General features: G+C 39.3%; 1 protein-coding gene across 4 annotated transcripts in view; it reads left to right on the plus strand.

Moving 5' to 3' along the window:
- LOC126175265 (uncharacterized) overlaps positions 1-10,677 on the plus strand; it is a 247,585-nt gene extending 236,908 nt beyond the window's left edge. For all 4 annotated transcript variants that reach the window (XM_049921911.1, XM_049921910.1, XM_049921913.1 and 1 more), the window contains one exon: positions 9,239-10,677. In XM_049921911.1, the coding sequence (XP_049777868.1) occupies positions 9,239-9,657 (419 nt within the window). In that variant the 3' untranslated portion in view covers positions 9,658-10,677. The remainder of the gene's footprint in view (positions 1-9,238) is intronic.
- The last annotated feature ends 505 nt before the right edge of the window (positions 10,678-11,182 follow it).

The raw sequence follows: 11,182 nt of genomic DNA on the forward strand, positions 1-11,182 counted from the left end.
ACCTCTTTTGCCCTCTACCTACCCCACCTCACACAACACCTCACCCCACTCCAGTCTGACATTGTGTGTTCAGACAGTGCAGTGTAGCTGCATAGGTGTGCATGGGAAATGATGAGGAGATATCAGGCAGTATATTGATTTAGAGGCCAGTAGTGTAGAAATGTTATGATTTGGATACCAATAATCCAGAACGTTACGTGCCGGAAACGGCGCGAACAGAATGCAAAGAATATACAGTAACAAATTGTAGAGCCTTATTCTTCATGCATCACTAATAAATAAACGGCACTAAACCATTGCTCTAGTTCTGCTCCATAATGGTAAAGTTTTGTATAACAGGAGATTCTTAAGTAGACATTTACATCATGACTGTAACCACACAGTTCTCCTCTTTGAAAATCACCTCCTCATTAAGAAGTACCCTTTGTTTGTCAAGAGCTTGCCAACAGTTTTGTATGTATTAGCTGATATCAATCCAGAAGTGAGAAGAAGAGGAGAAAGCAGTAATTTGAAAGGCATTGCAAATAATATGATCCAGTTTTCACTATAGTGCATAATATGGGATTTTTTTACAAGAAAGAAAGAAAAGATACCCTTGTGGGAGTGAAAGTTTTTTGGATTATACTATGTCCTGAATTGAATCCTTCTTTGCTAAGATCCATATATGATTTATAGTCCAGCCCACTGTTTTAATGTGGCCATTTTCTTCATTACAATGTAGATGACTGCAAGTAGCTCTGTTATAAAGCACCAATAACATTAACTGATATCTGTACACTTGATTTTAAATGCCTCCATAATCAAAAGCTGCGAGATTGGATATTGTTAAGGCCATTACTATGGGAGAGAGTATTACTGACACAGTTACTGCCACGCCCATTATGATAGTTGTTGGAGATGATGTGTTGTGTACGGGCACTTGCCTGGCCTGCGGAGATGAAGTATTGCCATCTTTCTTAAAGACATTGGATAACAACAGAGCACATAAGTTTGCAGAAATTCACAGTAGTACAGTTAAAAGAAAATGGACCATAAACAGTGTTGTGGGAAATATGTACTATACTGTTGGGGCGGGTTGATTCAAAGATTTGCGCTATTGCTTGTTGGAACTGGATCATCATATTTAAAAGTGAGTCTTTTTGTATCTGCCACTAAGTGAAAACTATGTCTTGCCTGACCACATGATGTTTAGTAGGCAGTCCCTGTTATTTTTCTATCTGTTGAAAACCAAATATGGAAATTCTTTGAGGTCTTGCATAAGTTTCAGTTCCTGTACATGTTGAATCTTGGAAGGGTAATTTTTGAGGATCATCTTGAGTGATCGTAAAACAGTGTTATTTGTAATGTGAATTAATCTTCAGATTTTGTAGAAGTTGTGTTCAGTGTGTACAGATGCTGCTAATCTTGTGTCAGCGTCGTATTATATTTTTGCACATCTTCAGTAGATTGCTTTGGTCTTCCAGTTCTTTCAAGTGCTTTCAAACAGTGTACCATCTTAAATATTTTCATCATTGTTTTCAGTAAGAATAAGTAGTAGCCTCTTTCCACATATATCGTCTGATACAAATGCAAACTCTTGGATGGAAAAATACATAAAGAAGCGAGAGGAAACCAACCACCTACCTAAACAGGAATGGCGTGTGGCACACAGAAACACTTACTAGAAAACAGTTAGAACTACCTTTTGAGCTCTTTCTGATCAGAGTAATCCCACAGGTGTGTACTCTTACTAAAGAAAGAACAACAGCTCAGAAGCTAGTGCTAACTGTTTCTATTACATGTTTCTGTGTGGCAAGCACCACTCCTCTACAGGTAAGTGTTTGCCTTTCCCTTCTTTTATATAATATCTGATTCTGTATGACAAGAGAACACATCTGCAGTTGTATATTTAAGGGCTGATAAATATCTTCTGGAAAAACTTTATCATCTTGTAAAGGTGTGGTGGATCACTACAACTTATTCATTATCACTGAAAGTCTGATAGATCATATAGAGGCAGTCCCTTTTCTTTTATATATTTAAAAAAATAACCATAGCATTTTGTGCATTCCTGTGAACAATACTTTGCTGCTGGTAACATTTTGACTCATTGATTCTAGATTTCTCTGATGCTTTTGAATCACCCAGTCTTTCAGTGGAGCAAATTGGTTCTGAATAACCAATTTTTCTGGGTATGACTCCTAGGAGGCCATTTGAAAGAAATTAAAGGTCTTCTTGAAGATTCCCCAATCAATCCACTTGTAGAAAGTGTTTGCTTGATGCAAGTTTTATTTGCTACAACTTATTGTTCAGTCTGTGTAAGGTACATATATAATCTAATATCAGTGCTACAGCTTCTGCTACTTCTACTTCTACTTCCTACTTTACAAAAAATGTGCTTTGGCTGTTTACTAACAAAGAGAACAGGACTGTTTAAATGAAGTGTAGTTGTTGTGTCAGGGAAGTAGAATGTCATTTTCTTCAGCCTATTACGAGTATTACAAAAGGTTAATATTCCATCCTTGATAAATCTGGATTATTAAATTTAGGCTTGTGTTAGACATTTTTCAAATTAAAGTATAAGTAATCAATTAGTTTTTATTTATATGTCCATAGTGAAATTGAATGCCGCCTGGTGGCGTTCTGGGTGCATGGCACAAAGATATAAGTTGTGCAGAGATGAATGGGGACTCTTCTAGCAATAATTACAGGTCACAAATTGGGGGGGGGGGGGGGGGGATACACCGATATCAGTGGCTTGAGTGAGGATAGATTATTATGGCCCAAGAAAACTGTCTCGGAAATGGCAAAACTGTTCTGCTGCTACTGTCGTAAGCATCTATAGAAGGTAGTTAAAGTACTGTGAAACCATGAGTATGCAACAAGGTGTTGAAGATCCACACCTCATCACAGAATGAGGTGGTCAGAGGCTTGCTCACTCTCTAAAGCAGAGTAGGTGGTGATAAATGGCAGCTCTGATGACAGAGTACAATGCTGGTGCAGGCAGAAATGTTACGCAACACACTATTTAGTGCACATTATTGAATATGGGGCTCTACAGTAGGCAACCCCAAATGTTCCCAGTCCCATGTTGGCTGATCATCATCATCAATTTCAATTGCAATAGGCACAGGATAATCAGTATTAGACTATGGATCAATGAAAACATGTTGCCTGGTTGGATGAATCACATTCTTTGTTACACCAAATTGATGGTCATTTCTGGATACACTGCCATTGAGGCAAAGAGCTATACTAAACTTGTACCATGCCACGGATGCATGCCATTGGAAGCAGTACAATGCCATGAGGAACATCCACCTAGGCTTCCATGAGACCTTTTCAGGTAAAATCTAATGTAAAGACTTAGAATGTTTCTCAGCAGCAGACACTAAACAAGCAATTCTATTTGGAGATTAAGAAAAGAGACTGCACAGAAGTTTTTCGCAGAGATGTCTGACATTGTGGACTTTCGACAAGTGGTTGCTGCACTGTGACAATACTCCTACGCACACAGCTGTGTGTTCACCACATTTAGCTCCCTTGGACTTCTACTTTTACATAGGATGAAAAGGGACTGGAAAGCAAAGAATTTTACTGATGTCGACAATGTAAAAAGTTATGTCACAGTGATGCTTACTAAAATATTCTGGGCCATTATGCCATGGTCAGATGAAGTTCGTATATCTTTGAAGATCCAATGCACATCCTGACTTGCTACCAACTGAAGTGAAATTCCAGTTCTGCATGCTACTGCATAAGGCGTGTGTCACATATTTTGAATACTCAACACGGTTGCCCATTGTCAGTTGCTGTAACCCATAGTGGAAGATTGGTATACATCATCTTCAGCACTGGAATCTGGATATTATTCAGGTCTACACCCTCTCCCTTCCAATTAAAATTATTGGGTTGTTTAGCAATTTCTGCGGCCTACCTGTATAGTTGTCCAGCGTATTCACTTCTGCCTGCCAGTACCTCAGTTTTATGAAAAATGAACCCCATGCTGCAGTGCATGTTCTGCAGCAGCTAATCCATCTGGTTCTCTCCTTGTACAGTTTTCCTTGTGTTCTTCTTCTTGTTTTATGGCCATTCGTGGTAGCACCTATGTACACATCCCCACAGCTACACAGAATCTTACAAATTCTAGTGTTTTCCAGTGGTTTACATATGCCTGTGGCCAACATTGTATTCCTGTATTTTTAGGCTGTTTTGTAGATTACAGCAATGTTCCATTTGGCAAGACCTTTCCTATGCCATCAGTGACATCTTAAATGGGCATTAATAAAACCTTGAATTTCACAGAAGCTTGTACATTGCTATGATATTTTCATGGTTTTCTTAACATTTCACGTGTGTAACACAACCAATCACATATGTACTTTTATTTTTTTTCTGTGGCACTGCCTTACTGTTCTTGCAGTTGTTGGCAAATGTGATGTTCAGGCAGTACAGCTGGCAGCCTTTTGCCCTCACACTTGAAAGCTGGCAACAGCAGCATACAGAATGTAGATCTGGAGAGTAATGCTTATCTGTGAAGGTCTGAGTTCAGCTTACTGGGCAAGGATTTGCTCATTATTATAAAGGTACTGTCCACTGGTGGCTAGACTGTATGGGTCAGAGCTTCTAGTCTTGCTAAATTTGTTAGGGACCTACTCTTCTTTTCGTGAACCCTACAGTGAAAGCCCTTCTTGCCACCAACTTCTCTGACCAAAATTCAATGTTCCTCACCTATATCGTACCTCTGTCCAACTGTAACCCTCCCTATCTCCTACCCTGTTAACTCCTGGCCACCTTTCTGCAATTTCTTATATCCAATCTTGCCTTGTCCTCTTTTCGTGTGCCCTTTACCAATAAGACAAACCTCACAATGGAGGAAAGAACAGTCACCCACATCTCTAAGATAGCCTGTGATTTGATCATCCTTCCTGCAAAAGCTTCAGCACTGTCATGATGAACCACCGTGATTATCTGACAGAAGGTATCCATCAGTTGCTTGCCTCTTTCAGCTACAGTACCTCAGCATCATGGGTAAGGACGTGCTCGTTATTACAGATGTTCTGTCCACTGGTGCCAAGACTGTGGGGGACAGACAAAGTCCAGCATAACCTCCAGTCATTACTCAAACCCTTTGTTCCATCTCAGACTGTCTCCCCCAAATCCATCTCTCATCTTACCCCAGTTACATCTTGCACATGCACATGCTTTCTAAAACCCATAAACCTAAGCATCCTGGGTGCCATATTGTTGCTGGTTACTAAGTTCACATGATAAAGAATCTCAGTCGATGATGACTAACAGCTTCTACCCATTGGCTCCGTCCTAGCTTCCCATATAAAACACACAAACTATTTATTTCATTGCCTATCAACCACCTCTATCCTTAAACATTGGATATCCACTTGGCACTCTCCTATGCCACCTTGTTCATGATGAGTCGTAATGAGGAAACCTTCCTAGCCACCCAAGGTCCTAAACCCCTTGTCTGGGTCAGAGTACTCAGAGATGCTTTCATGATATGGACTCACAGGAAGACACCCACACCCCTCATTCTTCCACCAACTCCTGTCAACTTAACTTAGTCCTGCTCAATCCAGTTCGCTGCCATCTTGTATACTGACCTATGTCACTCTGATATTTCCATCAAAAACCTCTGTCCGCATCAAGTCCACCAACCATTGGCAGCACCACTGTTTTGAAAGCTACCATATCCTCTGCAGTAAAACGGCTTTTGCAGCAGTCTGGTCACCCATGTACAGCACATATTCCTAGCCCAGTATGCTGAAGGTCATACTAAGTTCTTCACAGGCAGACACAGTCCACAAACAAATTTCCCATGTCGTATCTACACTTATTAGTCCTCCAATCACCCTCACGAACCAGCTGCAACACACCTCCTCTATTAAGCAATATCACCCTGAACTCCTGGAAACTTTCACAAAATTCACATTTGATGGTACAGTCATTTGGCTATAAGTGTTGCAACAGCTGTATGTGATACAGTTTCTGCAGAATCTTGCACACAGTTGGCTGCCTTGCATTACGTGGATTTCTTTGGGCTAGGAAGGAATACATATTGGACGCTCTCAACTGTTTCCTCTGTGACAGGTGGTCACTCAGAGCTTTCCCTTACAGAGGCAGCCAGTATCTTTGAACTATTGATAACATCACAGAATGTATTGATGAGTTGGTGGCTGTATGTTGTACTGTGTTCGGAATCCATGCTACACACTAATGACGGATTCTGTCTTCTCATATTGCAACATGCAAAATGCTTTCTGTTCATTAGTCGCCATTTTGCGAACTGTTAACACTCTGCCACCTGATGAATCAAAAAGGAATGATATAAACAAAACTTTAAAGTGTACTCTTTCGAATGGATATTAGTACAAATGCGAGGCATTAAGTATTTGAGGCTATAAGATGTCAAAACCCAATAAATCATTTGTTAACCCCTCTGTATATTCAAGGAGCTGAAATTGTTATTATCTCTCAGGTTTTCTCAGCGTGACTCACTGAGTGCTATTGTTGTTGTTGTTGTTGTTGTTGTGTGCAGTTACTTATACTCTAACCAGACAGTGAATACACATAGCAGCACAACTTGCACCACTTGAAGAAGCCAACTAGGTTGGTCATCAAACTATTGTGCATAAAATGGAAACAATATCTCAGTTGAACTCTTGGAAACTGCTGAAACAGTTACCTATGCTGACAGTGAAAGTATTATAATCAAGCCTAATGGAGAAACTTCAACACTTGTAAAAGTAAAGTTTTCTTGAAAATTAACAACTAGTTTTCTGCAGATGGACTGTCACTGAAGTTGGATGAAAGACACTGCACGTAGTTAGTTATACACTGAGGTGACAAAAAGCCATGTGATACCTCCCAGTATTGTGTTAGACCATCTTTTGCCTGGCCTAGTGCAGCAGCTCAATGTGCCATGGACTCAACGAGTCATTGGAAGCCCCCTGCAGAAATATTGAGCCAGGTTGCCTCTATAGCCATGCATAATTGCGAAGGTGTTGCCAGTGCAAGATGTTGTGCATGAACTGATCTCTTGATTATGTCCCATAAATGTTTGATGGGATTCATATCAGGTGATGTGGGTGGTCAAATCATTTGCTTGAGTTGTCCAGAATGTTCTTCAAACCAATTACGGACAGTTGTGGCCAAGTGACATGACATTGTTGTTTGGGAATGTCAAGTCCATGAATGGCTGCGAATGGTTGCCAAGTAGCTGAAAATAACCATTCCCAGTTAATGATCTGTCCAGATGGACCAGAGAACCCAGTTTATTCCAAGTAAATACAGCCCACACCGTTATGGAGCCACCACAAGCTTGCACAGTGCCTTGTTGACAACTTGAATCCATGGCTTCTTGGGGTGTCACCACACTCAAACCCTACCATCAGCTCTTAATTAAAATTGGTAATTACTGACCAGGCACAGTTTTCTAGTCATTTAGGATCCAACTGATATGGCCACAAGCCCAGCAGAGGCACTGCAGGTGATTTTGTGCTGCTAGCAAAGACACACTAGTCGGTCATGTGCTGCCATAGCCCATTAATGCCATATTTCACTGCACTGTCGTAATAGATACATTCATTGTATGCCCCACTTTGAATTTTGCTGTTATTTCATGTAGTTTTGCTTTTCTGTTGACACTGACAATTCTACACAAATGTTGCTGCTCTTGGTCATTGATTGAAGACCATTTGCCACTGTGTTGTCCATGGTGAAAGGTAGTGCCTGAAATTTGGTATTCTCGGCACACTCTTGTCACTGTGGGTCTCAGTATATTGAATTCCATAATGTTTTCTGAAATGTAATGTCCCAAGCGCCTACCTCCAACTACTGTTGTGCGTTCAGTGTCTGTTAATTCTCATCGTGCGACCATAATAATGTCAGAAACCTTTTCACGTGGATCACCTGAGTACAAATAACTGCTCAGCTGAAGCACTGCCATTTTTACACTTTGTATATGCGATACTACCACCATTTGTATATGTGCATATCACGTATTCCATGACTGTTGTAACCTCAGTGTATGCTGTGCTGTGCCTGATCAAATCATCCTAAGTAATGCCTCACGATAAATCAATAAATGGAACAAAATGTTTTAAAATTCTGACGTGTTTATATTGATAATAATGTGATCTGGAAGCCACATGTTACACACTTTCTTACACATGTGAATTCTGCAACTGTGTCACCATAGATAACAGCAAATTTTGGAAACGAAAATGTCAAAAAGATGATTTACTTCTCTTTTTTTTCATTTCACCAGTGCCTCATTGCATCATTTTGGTGGCACATGATCAGCCTGGAAGAAAATGTTTACTCTTTTATGAATTTTGTTCATAATAACCATATAGCAGTTGGAAAGTAACTGTAACATTCATAAACACTATACTGGAAGAGGCAGTGACTATTGCAATCCACCATTGCACCTCATTCTCATTTCACTTAATAGCAAAGAGATTACACTTACGATCTGTGCAACATATGAATAACTAATTGACTAACTGTAGTGCAGCAAATATATATATATATATATATATATATATATATATATGGTTATAATAGAAGGAAACATTCCACGAAGGAAAAATATACCTAAAAACAAAGATGATGTGACTTACCAAATGAAAGTGCTGGCAGGTCGACAGACACACAAACGAACACAAACATACACACAAAATTCAAGCTTTCGCAACAAAATGTTGCCTCATCAGGAAAGAGGGAAGGAGAGGGAAAGACGAAAGGATGTGGGTTTTAAGGGAGAGGGTAAGGAGTCATTCCAGTCCCGGGAGCGGAAAGACTTACCTTAGGGGGAAAAAAGGACGGGTATACACTCGCGCACACACACATATCCATCCCCCACATCCTTTCGTCTTTCCCTCTCCTTCCCTCTTTCCTGATGAGGCAACATTTTGTTGCGAAAGCTTGAATTTTGTGTGTATGTTTGTGTTCGTTTGTGTGTCTGTCGACCTGCCAGCACTTTCATTTGGTAAGTCACATCATCTTTGTTTTTATATCTATATCTATATATATATATATATATATATAAAGTCTGACACTGATTGATTTTTGTTTGTGAACCGTACTATTGCCGTTTTTAAGATCTGTATGTAATAATTTAGTACCTAGTCTGTGGAGTAGAGTACAGTGCGTCAGTGCAGACATCACACTATCTTTTTTGAATCATTCTTCATGCTGATGAATATATTGCTAATTTGTGTTGGGCATGCTGTTGCAGGCATTGTGCTACTTGAAGATGTTCTGGAAGGTAATGATATAAAACCACAACTAAAGGAGCACATACCTGAAGAAATACAATCACTGCTAAAGACAGCAAAACTGAAATATGAAAATATCATAGAAAGACATTTGGGAGTATCATTATCAGTCGAGATATGGACTCGCCTGCATCCTCTGCTTTTACCTCTTGTCTGCAGTCACATGGCCACATATCATGTGCCACTTGTAAGAAGTCAATTTGGGCAAGTGCGGTGTGGTGCAGTGCAGGCATCTTCTACTCATGTTGAGTACTCAACTATACGACAAATCATGAGAACTCTCCGAAGCTTTGAAAAAATGAGAAAGGTTATAAACCAGCTTTGTAAGTGGCATGAAATTCCAATTTCAGCTTTACATAATTTTCAGAGCTACTTTTAAAAAAAGTATTAAGAAATTGGAGGCATATTAGCTCCTTTGTTGTTAGTGAATTTGTGACTGCTTGTTGGTGTATTGTAAGACAGATGGCATAATTCATTCCTTAAAATGTGTTTATGCCTATGACATCTCTGACTAGCTTCACAGTAGTACTGTCTTTTAAATTTATCTTCTCTGATGGTTTCTTGTATTTTATTTGTAACTTGGAGGACAAAACACCTTTTAGGTGCAAATATTGGTATCATCACTTGTTCCCCGTAAGTCATAAATGTAGTGTCTCGTGATCACAACCAAAGCTCAATATGTATTTAGAGCAATGATCTTTTCTACTCTCTATTCTTATTTTTGGTTTGGAGCTATTCAGGGGAACCTTCTATTATTGTTTCCAAAGTGAGTAGTCATCCAAGACCAAAGTTGCATTATTATTTTTACAAGTAATATTTACTTGCTATATTCAGAAGCATACTTTAATTGCATGAAAATGTAACACTAATAATTGTAAGAATCCTATTTTAAGTGATAAAACTGTTTTGAAACTGATGTTGTCATTCCAGTTTAATTATTTTGATTACATCAGCTATTTTAGTTGCTAATGTGATGATACTTTTTGTTTGTTTTAGCTTGTATTTGATACAGCCACATTTCCTTTTTTGCAGACTAGGGATTTCAATTTTTTTTAAATAAATATATTATTTAATAATATCATTGACATTCACATCCACCTCAAAATAGACCATAAAGTGCTTTGTGTAATTGCCTTGTCATCACGTGGAATGTTTGTGGACATAGATGCAGAGTGCAGAATGTCTGAAAATTAAATGGTAAATTTCCTTGACTACTCAAAATATATTATAATTTAAGATTGCAGGTTTTGTAACTAATCAGTGTTTCAGATTCTTTATAGAACATAAAGCTATTACAGAGCCATTGGTTTAAAAATACTCAAACAATGGAAAATCAAGGATGGAATGTAACAATATTATGAGAAGGAAAGTTGTTACCATATAGCGGAGGTGTTGAGTCGCAGATAGGCACAGCAAAAAGATTTTGACACTGGAAGCTTTCGTCAACAATACACACACACGCACACGCACACGCACCTCCAGTCACACTGGCAGTGTGGTTCCAGTTGCCAAAGAGTGCAGCCGTTTGTGTGAGCGTGTATGTGTGTCTATTGTTGACGAAGTCCATTGACCGAAAGCTTTAAATGTGAAACTCTTTCTGTTGTGCCTATCTGCGACTCAGCATCTCCGCTATATGGTGAGTAGCAACTTTACTTCTCATAATATTGCTACCAAAATACTCAGTATTTTCAGTTGTTGTTATTTCATCACAAAACCAATATCCAAACATAGGTCACAAAAAGTTTTCACAGGCACAAGCAGCAGTAATTACCTCTTCAGTGACTAAAAAGTGGTAGATGGGGATTGGAAAAAGAAAATAATCCAGGAGGGGATGGTGGTAGGGGGGAGTGGGGGGGGGGGGGGAATCACAACAGACCATTGTTGTTTGGAGCAAATAAGACTGT

This window comes from Schistocerca cancellata, chromosome 3 (assembly GCF_023864275.1).
Source record: "Schistocerca cancellata isolate TAMUIC-IGC-003103 chromosome 3, iqSchCanc2.1, whole genome shotgun sequence".
In the NCBI taxonomy this organism is placed as follows: domain Eukaryota; kingdom Metazoa; phylum Arthropoda; class Insecta; order Orthoptera; family Acrididae; genus Schistocerca; species Schistocerca cancellata.